This window comes from Mesoplodon bidens, assembly GCF_964165515.1.
Source record: "Mesoplodon bidens genome assembly, chromosome: 2".
NCBI classification, from domain to species: domain Eukaryota; kingdom Metazoa; phylum Chordata; class Mammalia; order Artiodactyla; family Ziphiidae; genus Mesoplodon; species Mesoplodon bidens.
The window spans coordinates 72,222,119-72,238,403 of record NC_138177.1 but is presented as its reverse complement, the minus strand read 5'-3'; the positions used below and the strand labels follow the sequence as shown (position 1 = coordinate 72,238,403).

The 16,285-nt window shown below is 48.0% G+C and overlaps 1 protein-coding gene across 3 annotated transcripts in view; it reads right to left on the bottom strand.

Moving 5' to 3' along the window:
• IQGAP3 (IQ motif containing GTPase activating protein 3) overlaps positions 1-16,285 on the bottom strand; it is a 40,460-nt gene that overhangs the window by 22,424 nt on the left and 1,751 nt on the right. For 2 of the 3 annotated variants that reach the window (XM_081226224.1, XM_081226226.1), the window contains exons 2-13: positions 15,295-15,382; positions 10,304-10,460; positions 9,583-9,660; positions 8,178-8,254; positions 7,365-7,432; positions 7,162-7,275; positions 6,743-6,921; positions 6,219-6,306; positions 5,479-5,642; positions 4,862-4,949; positions 3,090-3,253; positions 1,418-1,575 (exon numbers count right to left, since the gene is read on the bottom strand). In XM_081226224.1, coding sequence (XP_081082350.1) covers positions 1,418-1,575; positions 3,090-3,253; positions 4,862-4,949; positions 5,479-5,642; positions 6,219-6,306; positions 6,743-6,921; positions 7,162-7,275; positions 7,365-7,432; positions 8,178-8,254; positions 9,583-9,660; positions 10,304-10,460; positions 15,295-15,382 — 1,423 coding nt within the window. The remainder of the gene's footprint in view (positions 1-1,417; positions 1,576-3,089; positions 3,254-4,861; positions 4,950-5,478; positions 5,643-6,218; positions 6,307-6,742; positions 6,922-7,161; positions 7,276-7,364; positions 7,433-8,177; positions 8,255-9,582; positions 9,661-10,303; positions 10,461-15,294; positions 15,383-16,285) is intronic. The other variant, XM_081226225.1, reaches the window with a different exon arrangement.

The following is a 16,285-nucleotide window of genomic DNA, read 5'->3' as shown; positions in this document are numbered from 1 at the left end:
GCCCATTCATAAATGCCAGCTGCCTGCTCGGCATCTCCACATGAACACCCAAATTCACCGCAAGCCCAGCAGCAAACATCTAAACTCCCGATCCCCCCCATTCAACCTGCGTTTCCCACAGTCTTTCCCATCTTGGTAATTGTTTACTCCAACTTCTCAGGCCAAAAATCTTGGGAGTCAAAGCTGTCTCCAGTCTCTCTCACACCCCATATCCACCACATAACCAAATCCTGTCAGTTCAGCTATCAGAATATACCCCAAATCTGGCTCCTTTTCACCACCTCCACTGCTACTGCCCTAGGCCAAGCCTCCATCAGCTCTCGCCCAGGTTACTCCAATAGACATTTAACAGGTTTCCCTGCTTCTTCCCTTCTAACCCGGTAGTCGATTCTCGGCACAGCAGCCAGAGTGATCCTGTTAAAAGTAGGTCAGATCACCTCCCTCCTCGCTCAAACCACCCCCGTGGCTTCCTTCCTCACTCAGAGTAAAAGCCAGAGGCCTACATGGTCCAGCCTCTGCAACTTCTTCTCCCATTATTTTCCCTCCCTCCCTCCACTCCGCCTCGTGGCTTCCTGGTGTTCTTTGAACACACCACGGACACTTCTTTTTCAGGGTCTGTGCCCCAGATAGCTCATGGCCATCACTTATGCCCTTTAGGTCTCTCTCCAAATGACCCCCCTACCAAAGAAGGCTTCCATAACCATACTGTGTAGCAGAGACAAACTGCCCTTACCATGTCCCCACCCTTTATCTGCTTTGCCCTATTTTTTTAATCACCATAGCTCTTCTAATAATTTGACATGTTTGTTTTTTGTCTGTCTCCCTCTACTAGCACATAAGTTAGAGAGCAGGGAACTGTGTTTTGTTCACTGTTGTTTCCCAGCACCTAGAATAGTACCTGGCAGGACTTACCTGGTGGAGCAGTGGTTAAGACTCCGAGCTCCCAATGCAGGGGGACTGGGTTCAATCCCTGGTCAGGGAACTAGATCCCATATGCATGCTGCCACTAAGAGTTTGCATGCCACAACTAAGGAGCCTGCTGGCCGCAACTAAGGAGCATATGTGCCGCAACTAAGGAGCCTGCGAGCCACAACTAAGACCCGGTGCAACTAACTAACTAACTAAATAAATAATTGAAGAAAAAAAAAGTATCTGGCACATGAGTGGGTACTCAAACTTTTGTGATAAAAGATTAAATAAATGGAGGAAAGGGGAATGACTGTGAACCCACCCACTCCCAGGAGAAACACAGGCCAGGGAACTGCAAATAGACCCAGAGGGTTGGCCTGTGCCGGAGAACAGGGCATCAAGCAGAAGGCTAGTCTCTGAGCACAAGAACTTGGACTCTTGACTACATTCCCTCCATCACCCACCCAACCCCTCTCTCAACATGCGGCTAAACCTTAACCTTTCTCACCGTTGAGCATTCTCTCCTTCCACCTCGGCCAGCCCTGTGGCGGGGTTCACCAGACTGCTCCAGAAGCTGCTGGCATCCCTGGCCTCCAGAGCTCGGTTGATCAGGACCACGGCTGAGAGCATCTCCACGGCCACGAAGAGCTCCTCCTGGCCAAGCTCCTACAACAGAGGGAGGGCTGATTCCCTAGCGGGCTGGTGAAGGGCCTCGGGGGTCTGCCTGCCATCCTGCCCCCAAGACTCTCCCACATCCCAGAGTCTCTGTCTCAAAACACCTATGGCCTAATCCATTCACTAATAATTAATCATACTTAATACTTGAGAGTGCTTACTATGTGCTCAATGTATAAGCACTTCGCGCACATTATCAGTTAATTTTCCTAACAAGCCAAAGAGGTAAGTATTGTTAGTATCCCTATTTCACAGGTGAACCCATAGTCAAGTAATATAAGTTAAAGCTAACTGCCGGGTACCAGAGCCCACGTTCAACCAGTGAGTTCTACCTGCTCCTTTCTGGTCCCTACCACACACCAAGAACTGCACTAGGCCCTGGGCACACTGAGACCAAGATAAAGAGGGCTCCTCAGTGCTGTACTACATACCCAAGGGCCCCTTCCCTGCCCAGTCTTCTCCTTCATCTCAAATATCTGCTTGTGCTGTTCCCTGTCTGGAGCACCCTTCCTGTCCTCTACCAATAGAATGCTGCAAATAATAATAATGATGATGATGATGATGATGATGGCGGCTAAAAATTTCACGCCAGGCTCACTTCTAAGCACATATGTTAACTCATTTAATCCTTACAACAATCCTATGAAATAAATATATTATTGTTCCCATTTTATATGAGTTGAGGGGCAGAGGAGGTAAATAGTTTGCCCAAGGTCACGTAGCTAGGAAGCAGCAGAGCTGAAATTTAACTCAAGGATTATAGCTCTAAAGTCCACATTGGTCGCTATGCTTTACTTCTTAGGACTTATTTTATGCTTCCTTGGACTATAGTCTCATACACTGAGACCATGTGCTTCCTGAGTGTCGTGCATGGAGTCGATGCTCTAGAAATGCCTGCTACGGTTAGGATTCTTTATTCAGTCTCCTCTCTTCCAAGAAGCCATCCCAGAATTAGCCTGAGCTCTGCCCCTGCCATCTCCCTAGTGTGAAGTCATCTCCCATTTACATCATCTACTCCTCCCTGTGTCTCTGCCTGGACCCTCAGGTGTATTCTAACTCCTCCAACAGGCTGGGAAGTCCCTACCGGAGGGCCCTATCACCTCACCGTCAGAGAAGCTGTATGGACAGGGGGAGGTGGGACAGCAGAGTGGTTAAAAACATAGGCTTCAAGTATATTCAGCTTTGCATGCACTCCCAGCACTGCCAGCCACAGCTGTTTTGGGCAAGTTACTTAACTTCTGTATCTGTTTCCTCATCTCTAAAATGGAAATAATAATACTTATCTCATAGGGTTCTTTTAGGATTAAATGAGTGTTTAAAGCAGGGTTTGCTCAAAGGTATTTGCTATTATAATACACTCAGGATGGCAAGGATGGTAGCCCACCTCCCACCCCTAATCTCTTGCCAGAATCTAAGGGTGCCCTCATGGGTGCTCTGGACTGACTGCTCTGATCCCTCCAGCTCCTTGGGCACCCAAGAGCTGGATCCTCATTTCTAGGGCTTACCCCCTGCTGCTGCCGCTGGAGCACTGCCAGCTCCTGCTGGTATACAGCTGATGCAAAGGGGTACACTGGAGGCAGCTGGGCTTCCGGGCACATCAGCTCCTTCACGGTGTCAGCTGCCACTCCCCTCCGGATGGCTTTGTTGATCCTCTGCACAGCCTGGAGCACTGCAGGGGAGGAGGGAGAGGTTGCACAGGCTGGGCATCCAGTGCCATTTCCACTCTCCTGGCTAACTAGGTTCTGCTGGTTATCTCTGCGGGGAAATGGCTTTGAACCTCTGCTAGGTTCAAAATGTGTTTCTAAATGTTCAGGAGGGAAAGGGGTTGGGTCGCTTTAAGAAGAGGCTCCGGAAGAAGCAATTCGTCAGGCCTAGAAGTTGAGTAACTCAGCAGGTGGCTGTCAGAGCAGAGGTGAATTCCTAGGGTGGTGAGCATAAGATTGACAGGAGGCTGTGTAGCACAACTAAGATGAGGTTAGTCAAGGGGCTCCAGGGACCAAATCTTGATGACAGCACAGAGGAATAGGGAACTAGCTCCAAGGTCGAGCCATTTGGGCTGCAAAGGGCGAGAGTAAGCTAAAAAGGGGCCCTGGTGTACCTATGTCGTTTTAGTTTTCAAATGCTGGGGCTTATAAAATGCCAAGCAGATATGGGCATTGACATCAAGGAGCACAAAATCCACTGGGGAAAAATAAGGATACAAAATTACCTACACTGCATTGCTGTCACTGTTATGTGAGAGGTACTTCCTCTCCCCGCAAATCCACTGGCAGCGCGGGGGAGGAGGGAGTCTAGGGGGAGAGAGTAGGAAGATTTCACAGAGGAGGAGGCATTTGAGGCAGCTCTGCAGGATATTTTCATCTGCTTTCCACTGGTGAAAACGTGGGAGAACTGTAATCCAGAGGACCAGAGGCCTGGCAGTGGGCAAAGCTGCGGGCAGTCAAGGAAGAACAGGTCATCTGATTCAACTGGGCTGGTGGGATGTGAAGAGAAGGGTTGGGGGAGACATTTGGAAGGTCTCACCTACCATGCTGAGGAGATGGGACTAAAGTCTAGGAGAAATATGGGAGAACCCATGAAGGTCTGAAGATGTTCAACAAAGAAGCTAAGATCAGATCTGTGCTTGAGCGATTACTCTGGCAACAGCAAGGAACTGAGCGATGAGCAGGCAGTTAGCCAGGAGCGGCCTGGGGGCTCCATGAGATAGCCACGGAGAGCCCTGCCAGACAAAGGTGAAGGGGGACTGAGCAAGTCCAGTCGGAGGCGAGCACGCGTGCCAGGTGTGGTGTCCACAGGCTGCTGCGTTGCGCCTCGGCACTCTATGTCTCTTCACGCCTGCTATCCAGATTGATCCCCTTGGAGGGAGACAATCGCTAACCCACATCCTTTTAATAAAGAATTATATTTGTATATCATGTTTTAAGGGAAGCTGAGCTGGATCATGAGTTTCTCTCTCGTCTGGGCCATCACTATATTTCAGAAGCCAAAGGAACTCAACCAAGTTGAAACGGTCAAAATACAGGGGAGGTGCCTAGAAGGAAACTGCCTGCCCTAGAAGTCCAGCGTGGTGCAGTACTGACTGTCATTATCTCCAGGGCCTTAATGAACTTACCTGTAGCATCCCCCCAGGCGGCCAGGAATAGGGCAGACTAGGTGGGGAGTTGGAAAATCGGGCAGGAGTCTACCTTGCTCTACACAGAAGCTGGCAAAGGAGTTACATGCTCTCCCAAGAGCCAGTGATGCACCCAGACCAGGTCTCAGTCTGGAGATGACTTACTGGCTTGTTCCTGATCACCCTTTATGTTGGCTGCAGCGACACCAGCTTGGACCTCCTCCTTTTCCAGAAGCTCCACCAGGCCCAGCTCCTGGAAGAGGGAAGAGATGCAGTAGAAGAGAGTCCCCCTGGGGCCATGAACATACTTCAGGACTGCCAGCATGAGCTCCAGGTCCACCCAGTCACCCACCCTCAACCCCACCTCTCCCCTTTAGGCAGACTAGCCTGGCCCACCCATCCCTCAGCACTCATCTCTAACCGCTGGCTCTTTCTTACCCAGCAAGCATCTGAAATAACAACACGGGCAACACGAATATAGTGTCAGGGAGAAAGTCAACAGCATTGAAAATAAGATTGCTAACTTGAGGCCTCAATTCAGCAATGCGGGAGCATATCACTGCCTACTGGACTGCCCCTGGGCCCCCCCCACCGGCCCCCGGTCAGTATGAGAGGTTCTCAGAAGGCAGAAGCTCATCAGCCTGGTCCATTAGGCTTTGGGGTAATTTAACCATTTAAACCTGTAGTCAGCACTTACTGAATACGAAGAATTGACAGTGGTGAGGCCCTCCCCCGTCCTAGAGTCAGATAGAGGAGGTAGCAGGTCATAGACAGAGCCTGACCTGCGCTTTCTGCTCTCTGTCTGAGCTCAGCTGTTCCAGGTACCAGTCTGCAAAGTCTCTCCTCACTCCTTGCAGGGCCAGGACAGGGTCTTGAAGCGCCTCAAGCAAGGCCTCAGGGCTCTGTCTTTCCAGGGCATCATCAACAACTTCTAGAGCCCCATGGACTGAAAAGACCAAGACTCCATAACGGATAGTGTGAGAAAGCCCACCCCATAACATCCCCAGTTCAGCCCTCTTCCTGCCTGCCCAGGGTTACCCTCACCCCTGCCCCCTGGGCTCCTAGGGTCCAGCCCAAATTCTTCAGCTTGATCTTCACAGCCTTCCCATCTCACTACCCCATACCCTGAGGATAACCTGACCTAAAAAGGCAGAGACACACTCCATCCTGGGCTTTCAAGCAGCCTCTCCTGCCCTGATCTCCTACCCCCATCCATTCTCCAAACTCTCTTCTTGAAGGACCCCAGACCAACTGCCCCCAGGATCAAGAGCTGAAAAGCCTGCCCCTTTGCCTCTGTCCACTCTATGGATGTCCATTCAAACAGAAGCCCCCTTGACAGCGACCACTTCTCCAGACATTAACAGACGTAAAACAGAGCACACACAGCCTTGACTTTGATATTCCCTTGAAATAAGTGTTGGCCCAAGTGAGGTCATGGGTCTTCTGGCCTGAGAGAAGCCAACCCCGTAACTCCCTAGGCCGGGGCTTACCCTTCAAACCCCTCTTGGCGTTTCTCTCTTACCATTGACATGGTTGATGTTGCCCTGGATTTCAGCCTGAGTTAGGTAGCAGTCATAGATGTCCTGGCTTTCTCCATCATTCTGCAAAAACTACATTGAGAGGGGAACCTGGGAAAACCAATTCAATCTTTCTTACCCCTCCCTCCCTGTCTATAACTATTTCTTCTTCTGGGGGTCTTCCCAAGGCCAAAGGTCAGTCTGGTTGGAAGGAATCTGGGGAAATCGTGGGATCTTACCCCCTGGCACTGACACAGTTAAGTTGAACTACCCTTTGGAATCTCCAGTCTAATCTCATCCAGTTCTACATTCCAGTCCCTCAGCCCTGCCCCAGAACATTTTCCCCTATCTTCTCTTTTGAATTCCCATTATTCTCCTGAGTTCTTCTCCTGTTCCTCAAAAATAACTGACAAGTTAGTTTCTCTAGGCAACTTTGGATTCTGGAGACAGGACAAATAGGAGTCCTGGTTTCACTTGCGATTTTCCAGGCCACCCAGCTTTTCGGCTCCTGCCATCCAAGGCTCCTTACGCGGTTCCTGGCATTGGCAGCCTTCTCCATCTTGGCCTGGGCCAGCAGCTCCTGGTAGATGGCTGCCAGAGGCTCTCGAAGATTCCCCAGCAGAGCATTGGGATTCTGCAAGGCAGCCAGGGTGTCCTTGACCACTCCTCGCTCCACTGCCTCATTGATGGCAAGAACAGCTGCATGGACTAGGAGGGGACATGAAGACAAGGTCAGGATGCCAGAGCAAACCCCAGCCCAGCTACAGCGTAGCCAGCTGCAGACCACTCTGACATCATCCCCTTTCTCCATCCATAGGGGCCAGGCAAGCCAGGTAGGCTGTTGGCCCTGCTTATGATGAGAAGTATTCAGGATTTATGCAGGGGCTATAAGGTTCAGAGTCCTCCCATACTCACTGAGCTACCCCAGCAGGGGAGCCTGGTCTCTACCTGCAGCTTCATCCACCGAGAGTTCATTGGCCAGGATGCCCCCGATCTTGCTGAAGGCAGGCAGCTGGAGGCCATATTTAGCTAGTTCAGAGGCCATGTTGCTGAGTTCCTCAGCTGCAATAATAGCGCAGATGCCCTTCATCAGGCCCGGAACCCCCAAGACCTGCCCAGACTGTGGTGGTTGGGGAAGGAGCTGGGCTTACCTGTGAATTTCACTTTCCCATATAGATCATGTATCTGAGGGGCCAATCCCAGCCGGAAGAGGAAGAGACTAGGAAAGAATGGAAGGCATTGGGGCCTATTCATTTTCACATGCTGACTATAATAGGTTTGCAGGAGATACTGCGGAGACTTGGCGATGAAGACCATATAGCACCTGCCCACAAGTCATCCCCCATTCACAGGGAGAGATGTTATTGTAAGTCAGCACAAGGCAATGCTATAGCAGAAAAATAAGATGCTCTAGGAGCTCTGGGGGGGTTGCGAAGGCTTCACAGAGAAGGACACATTTCTGTGGCAGGTCACTGGATGGAGATGGAGGATGGAAAGGGCATAGCAAGCAGAGACCCACTAAGCTAAGGCACAGAGTCCTCAAAGGATGTGGGAAATGAAGTCAGGAAGAGATGACATGATGGACATAGGAACTGGTCAATTACTTTCTATGATTTAGCCAACTGGTTGCTGATGGCTGGCTGCGAGTAGGACTAAATAGCCTTCGCCATTCACACTGACGACATGTGACACTCCAGATGCATCCTAATCTGACTTCCTTGCACCCCAGTCACAAGCTGAACACTCTTCCCTGCCTGCTCTTTCCCTTCATCCACACAGATCACACATAAATGTGCCCTCCAGCATGCACATAAATCTAAACAAAACTGTGGAGATCAAAAATGTCACTCTGAGAAGTGTTCCCTGTGGTCTATCTTCCATCCTCCCTGCTGCAATGTTTGTTGCTGTTGACAGTTGGTTGCAACCACCTAGAGGAACCTGGACGACAAGTCTTGGTCTCTCACCTGAGTGCATGGATACAGTAGACCACCCGGGGCATGTTCTTCTTGTCATAAATGTCCGTGGTCTCTGGGAAGAAGGTCTAGAGGGGAAACCAGCCAATTATTGCCATTGAAGACTTTGAAGCAGCACCAGATATGGAGAGAGGGGCTGAGGAATGGGTCTTCCTCTCTGACCTGGGGTGTGTACTCCTTTGCTGCCTGGGGCTTCTGGGTCAATCTCCCTAACTCTTTACAGTCAGCACTGCACCCACGCACTCAGTGTAAAAGAAAGGCATTGGGGACACATACTAAGCCAAGACCCAGCCACGGACACACATCCCCAGATTAACCAAACACCAGACAAGGCTATCAAGGCTATAGGACGCAGGCCACATGCTCCAGGAGAAACAGGCCCCCTTTTCATCCTCCAGACACAGCCAGCCTGTGCCCCTCACCTAGGACTCTTGCCAGAAAGGTGGCATGCTAGGAGCTGGCCATGACTCCACAAGGGGCCTAATGAAACACACACTGCCAAGGACTGCAAAGGGTCAGGGCGTGCCATCCCTGTCTTCAAGCCAAAGGTCTCTGATCAGTGGGGGCCCCTCTAAGAACTGAGTAACCCCAGGCGTGATTTCTCATGCCACCTGGCGACTGTAATGAGGTTTAACCTCAATACCTCTTGGTTACCTTAGATAGATAAGAAAGGACCAAATCTAGAGACTTAAAAGTGTTCTAGCCTCACTGAGAACACATGGCCTCTATTGATCTGCCTCTCACCAAAGCATTTGTCTTAACTGTTATTTCCTTGTCTTATAATTGCCTTCTACAGTGAAGAAAAACACTACAGAATCTTATGCCCTAATTTGTCTAGTTCTTTATAATTCACAAAAGGAATTCACACAGATCATGTGATCTTCCTGACAACCTTAAAAGGAAGACAGGGGAGGGATTACTATCCCCATTTTACAGATGAGAAACAAACTGAGAGTCAAAGAGTGAGAGGACATGCAGCATGTGTCCAGTTGGGGTCCTGGCCTAGGCTTCCAAGTCTACCGCCTTGGGATGTGGTGTGTCCTTGCTTCACGCTATGAAATTCTGGTGGAAACATGGCTGGCCAACATGAGGCCCACCTCCTGCGTTATATAGGGGCCTCACTGACTAATGGGAACAATGGCAACAATGCATCCTGGGCCAGGTTGCCTTCACCTCCCTTCACTTCCCTTACCCACAAGGAAGTGAAGACAGAGACCAAGTAACATGGTTCAAAGACATACAGCCTCAGGGAACTTAAACTCTTAGATTAAGTTCATTTAGAAGACACATGGAGATGAGCACTAAAGAGTGCCAGGGAGATAAAGCATGTGTGTGGTGGAGGTGCGAGTACTGGTGAAGAGCAAAGATGAACCCCAATCTTGAGACCCAATGTTACCGAAGGCAGACCGATGTGGGCTACTGCAGACAGCCAAAAGTTGATGTTGTCTGTGTGACGGAAATGCAAGCCAGTTGCCTAAAAGGGAAGGAAAGAGAAGAGAATCTATTTCCACAGTTCTCAGGGTTCCCTCTGGGTAGAGCCCAGACCACAGCTTGAAGATTCAAGGGGTGGGGGCAGAGGACCCTGTCCTATGGATTTCTCATCCCCCCAGGACAGAGACACAAAAACAGAGAGAAACCACCAGGGATGGATGACCCAGTGGGTTATTTGGGAAGGATGGCACAGGGATGGGATTAGCAAGCTAGTAAGGCTTCCTGGAAAAGGGGAGTCCGGAGCTGGGATGGGAAGGAGAGGCGGGTTGGGTTGACTAGAGCACAGGGAAGGGGCAGCATGTCCCGGAAGTAACTTCAAGGTGGCAAAGCTCACAAGCCTCTGAGTGTAGACTGTGGGTAGAAAAGTCTGCTTGGAAGTTCTCATATCAGAGGCATCTCAAAGCCCACCTAGCAAATGCCCCTTGCTGCTAAGCATAGTACACACCGCCTAGCTGCAAGGCACCAATTGAAACCCGTTGTTCCAGTACAATGATTACTAGCACCCATTTTATCCTCAAAAGTACCCAGGTTTGGACAATAAATTATATGGTCACCCCACTCTCACAACTTTGAGAACAGATAGTTTGAGAGGAAGAAGGTAGAAAGTAGAGACCTCTGCTCCCCACCTGGTACCGTAGCTGCTCCACGTCATAGATCTTCTTCAAGGGAACCACAGAAGGCGCAAAACAGTGGCCCAGCTTGGCCAGCAGCACTCCGTTCCGGAGGCTCTCCTCCAGCTCCACCGGGGAAGGAAGCTCCTCCTTCAGGCAGGCCTCCATCCAGCTGAGGGCATGAGAGTAGCTTCTCACCCCCTCTGGCAAGCCACAGCACTTCATTCCAACCACAAGACCTTCCCTCCCTCCCTCTCTTCCCCTAACCAGCCTCTCACTCTCTCCTGCCTCCTGTTCCTGCCCTACTCCCAACTTCCCTCTCTGCCCATTGCCTGGCTGTTCCCACCTTCTCCCAAGCTGCTCCAAACACCTGGCTTGGCCTATCCTCAGCCCCCACCCACCCTATACATCTTCCCTGACAGATACAGCTGCCCATCTTCAGTGAGGCTTAAACAGGCTCTTACCTGTTACATGATATAACCTCTCACTCAGTCTGGTTATGCATTTGACTGCTGAACCAAATTGCACCTGCTCACTTCTCTTATTCTGCATGTTCTGAGAACCCAGGTATACAAAAGTCATCTCTACACAGCCCATAACCCAGCTTTGATGATGATGAGGGGAGTAGGGAAGCCCCAGGTTTGAAGCGAGGGGAGCAGCACAAAGGGACAGAAAGGTCACAGCCCTTCAAATCAGAAGACCTGCTTTCCACACCATCTCCCCCACTTCACCTCTCTGGGCCTCAGCTGTATAATCTGCAAAATGAAGATACCACCTGTACCTCTGGCTTCAGTGGGCAGCTGCCAGGATTAAATGAGTTAATGAATGTGAAAACACATTGAATATAAATGTAAAGTATTATTACGGCTGATGATTGTATGAGGGAGAGAATAAGGGCTTCTCCACATATTGGGGCCTATAGGAAAAATCTGTTTTCAAAGAGAGAGCCAGTCACACCTCCCTTCATGCCTTCCCTGACACAGACACCCTGGTTTTCTACCTACCCCATCCTACCTACTTTCTTTGGAGAACATTAAAAATATGCTATTGATTAAAAGGAAAGAATTAAGCATTTATCCTGTCTTTAGAGCCAACATCCATTCACAGGAAATATGGGGTACAGAGGAACAAGTTGAGGGACACAGGAAGTGAATAGACAAAGCCAGAATGTAGGATGTTCTACAGGACAAATGACCCGGTTTCTTCAACAAGTCAATGACATAAAGAACTGTTTATGTCAGTTCTAGATGAAAGAAGACTTAGTAGTACATAACAACCCAGTGTAATGTGTGAACTCTTTCAGATCCTTAACTGAATAAGCCAGCTGTAAAAAATAGATGATTTTTTTCAGACAATCAGGAAAATTTGAAGATGGCCTGGGTGTTGATCTTCCAAGGATTAATGGATAACTTAGGTGGGTATTATAATGGTATTGTGGTTATGTAACCAAGTGTCCATATATAGAGATATGTATTAAAGTATGTAAGGGGGATAAAAGGACATGATGTTGTCTTTGTTCACAGATGGCATGATCGTCTTTGTAGAAAATCTGAAAGCATGATACCAGAAAATTTGTGGCGTTAATAAGTGATTATAGCAAGGTTGCAAAAGACAAGGTTAATATATAAAAGTCAATTGTGGGACTTCCCTGGTGGCGCAGTGGTGAAGACTCCGTGCTCCCAATGCAGGGGACCTGGGTTTGATCCCTGGTCAGGAAACTAGATCCCACATGCATGCCACAACTAAGGAGCCCGCGAGCCACAACTACAAAGCCCGCCAGCCACAACTAAGGAGGCTGCCGGCCACAACTAAGGAGCACATGTGCTACAGCTAAGAAGCTGGCAAGCTGCAGCTAGGAAGCCTGCGAGCTGCAACTAAGGAGCCCACCTGCTGCAACTAAGACCTGGCGCCACCAAATAAATAAAATATAATAAATATAAAAATAATAAAATAAAATATTATATAGCAGAAACTAACACACCATTGTAAAGCAATTATACTCCAATAAAGATGTTTAATAAATAAATAAATAAATAAATAAAATAAAAGTTAACTGCTTTCCAATTCACCAGCAACAAACAAGTGGAATTTGAATTAAAAACACAATACCATTTAGATTAGCACCCCCCAAAATGAAATACTTAGGTATAAATCTAACAAAATGTGTACAAGATCTACATGAGGAAAGCTACAAAACTCTGATGAATGAAATCAAAGAAGAACTAAATAAATGGAGAGATAGTCCATATTCATGGATAGGAAGACTCAATATTGTCAAGATGTTAGTTCTTCCCAGCCTGAGCTACAGATTCAATGCAGTCCTAATCAAAACCCCAGCAAGTTGTTTTGTGGATCTCCACACACTGATTCTAAAGTTTACATGGGGGCTTCCCTGGTGGCGCAGTGGTTGGGAATCCGCCTGCCAATGCAGAAGACACAGGTTTGGGCCCTGGTCCGGGAGGATCCCACATGCCGCGGAGCTGCTAGGCCTGTGTGTCACAGCTGCTGAGCCTGTGCTCTAGAGTCCTCGATCCACAACTACTGAAGCCCTCGCACCTGGAGCCCGTGCTCTGCAACGGGGGAGGCCACCGCAATGAGAAGCCTGCGCACCACGGTAAAGAGTGGCTCCTGCTCGTGGCAACTAGAGAGCCTGCGGACAGCAACGAAGACCCAACTCAGCCAAAAATAAATTAAAAAAAAAAAAAATAAATAAATAAAAATAAAGTTTACATGGAGGCACACCCGGCTAACTCAGTCGGCGGAGCATGAGACTCTTAAAATTTACATGGAGAGACAAAATACCCAGAATAGCCAACGTGATATTGAAGGAGAAGAGCAAAGCTGGTACACTAACACTACCTGACTTAGCCACAGTAATCAAGACAGTGTGGTATTGGTGAAAGAATAGGCAAATAGATCAGTGGAACAGAACAGAGACCCACATAAATATAGTCAATTGATCTTTGACAAAGGAGCAAAGGCAATACAATGGAGCAAAGATAGTCTCCTCAACAAATGGTGCTGGAATAACTAGACATCCACATGCAAAAAATGAACCTAAACCTAGACCTTACACCCTTCATAAAAATCAACTCAAAATGGAGCATCAACTTCCAAGTAAAACGCAAAACTGTAAAACTCCTAGAAGGCAACGGGGAAACCTAGATGACCTTGGGTATGGCAATAACTTTTTAGATACAACACCAAAGGCACAATCCTTGAAAGAAATAATTAATAAGCTAGATTTCACTAAAATTAAAACTTCTGTTCTACAAAAGGCAATGTCAAGAAAATAATAAGACAAGCCACAGACTGGGAGAAAATATCCACAAAAGAAAATATTTGCAAAAGATACATCTGAGGGAATTCCCTGGCAGTCCAGTGGTTAGGACTCGGCACTTTCACTGCCAGGGACCAGGTTCAATCCCTGGTCAGAGAACTAAGATCCCGCAAGCCACGTGGCATGGCCAAAAACAAATAAAATAAAATAAAATAAAATAATTATTTAAAAAAGACATCTGATAAAAGATTGTTACCCAAGATATACAAAGAACTCTTAAAACTCAACAGTAAGGGCTTCCCTGGTGGCGCAGTGGTTGAGAGTCCGCCTGCCGATGCAGGGGACATGGGTTCGTGCCCCGGTCCGGGAGGATCCCACGTGCCGCGGAGCGGCTGGGCCCGTGAGCCATGGCTGCTGAGCCTGCGCGTCCGGAGCCTGTGCTCCGCAATGGGAGAGGCCACAACAGTGAGAGGCCTGCGTACCGCAAAGATAAAAAAAAAAAAACAAAAAAAAACAAAAAAAACTCAACAGTAAGAAAACAAACAGTCTGATTAAAAAATGGGACAAAGACCTTAACAGACACCTCACCAAAGAGAGATATACAAAGAAGATATACAGATGGCAAATAAGCACCTGAAAAGATGCTTCACATCATATGTCATCAGGGAAATGTGAATTAAAACAATGGTAAGATACCAATATACACCTATTAGAATTGTCCAAATCTGGAACACTGATAACACCAAATGCTGCTGAGGATGTGGAGCAACAGGAATTCTCATTCGTTGCTGGTGGGAATACAAAATTGTACAGCCACTTTGGAAAGCCGTTTGGTGGTTTCTTACAAAACTAAACATACTCTTACCATATGATCCAGCAGTTGTGCTCTTTGGTATTTAGCCAAAGGAGTCGAAAACTTACATCTACATAAAAACCTGCACAAGGATGTTTATAGCAGCTCTATTCATAACTGCCCAAACTTGGAAGCGACCAAGATGATCCTCAATAGGTGAATGGATTAATAAACTGTGGTACATCTAGACAATGGAATATTATTTAGCACTAGTAAAAAATGAGCTAGGAAGCAATGAAAAGACATGGAGGAAATTTAAATGCATATTACTAAGTAAAAGAAGTCCATCTGAAAAGCCTACATATTGTATTATTCCAGGTATGTGAAATTCTGGAAAAGGCAAAACTCTGGAGACAGTAAAAAGATGAGTGGTTGCCAGGAGTTGGGGGTGGGGGTGGGGCAGAGGGGATGAATAAATGAAACAGAGACTTTTTAGGGTAGTGAAACTACTCTATGATACTATAATGATGGATGGCTGTATGTCATTATACATTTGTCCAAACTCATAGACTACAGTATACAACATGAAGAGTGAACTCTAAGGCAAACTATGGACTTTGGAGGATTATGTGTCCAAGTAGGTTCACCAGTTGTAACAAACATACCACTCTTGTGGGGGCTGTTGATAATGGGGGAGGCTATCTATGTTTGTGGGGAGGAAGCATATGGAAAATCCCTGTATCTGTCTCTTAATTTTGCTGCGAACCTAAAACTGCTCTAAAAAATAGTCTGAAAGAAAAAAAAAAGATGCTATTTCAACTTTCCCTTTCCCATAGAATGGACTCTTGTCTTTTTGTATTTGCTTTGGGGGCAGGTGCCTAGGGTGGGCAGGGTGGGAAAGGGAGACCAGAAAGAGGCGGTCGCTCTGCTCACCGCTTGGCTTCCTCCAGCCGGCACAGGTACTCATAGGCGACGTTCTGCCGCCTCTGCTCATCCATTTCCTCGGCTGTGAGGCGTTCATCTGAGGAACCAAGGAGGGGAGCATTAGACAGAGGGCTGTAGCAAGCTTCTTCTTAACAGACTTTCTAAGGCAACTCTGCTCGGAAACCGGAGGCATCTCCCACATGTCTGTCCCCCTATTCCCAGGACACTGGCTCCAATCTTCTCTCCCATCCAGTAAAGCTATCCTAGTCAGCACCCTGTTAAAGGGAGGCCTCCCCACCCTTTACGAGGGGATCCTTCCTGTATTGGAGGCATTCCTTCCCTTTCCCCTCTAGCCATCTTCCTGACCTCCCCCTTCCAAAGCCTACTTCACGGCGCTTCCCTCAGTACCTCCTAGTAGGAATGTCCAGATCCTTCCTTGGCTGGGAACTTAGCTCTTCATTTTATCCCTAATTAGATTCTGAGTTCTCCAAGAACTGTACTTGTGTCATCCTCCTCAGGTACTCTCCCAGAGGCTAGGTTAACAGGACCGACTAGAACTCATCATTCATTCATTCAATACCTCCTGTATGTCAGGCACTGGACTAGCGGACCCCTACTCTCAAGAAGTACAAAGATTATTATTAGAAGAGAAAAACATGTAAGTAAAAATCTTCAACCTGATGTGAGAAGTGCGATCATAGCTCATGAATAGTCTATGGACGTAGACATAGAGAACGGACATGTGGACACAGGGCGGGAAGGGGAAGGTGGGACGAACTGGGAGAGTACGATGGACATATATACACTACCATGTGTAAAATAGATAGCTAGTGGGGACAAGGTATAAAGCACAGGAAGCTCAGCTCGGTGCTCTGTGATGACCTAGATGGGTGGGATGTGGGGGGGGGGAAGGGGGGAGGTCCAAGAGGGCGGGGATATAGGTATACATATAGCTGATTCATTTCATTGTACAGCAGAAACTAACACAACATTGTAAAGC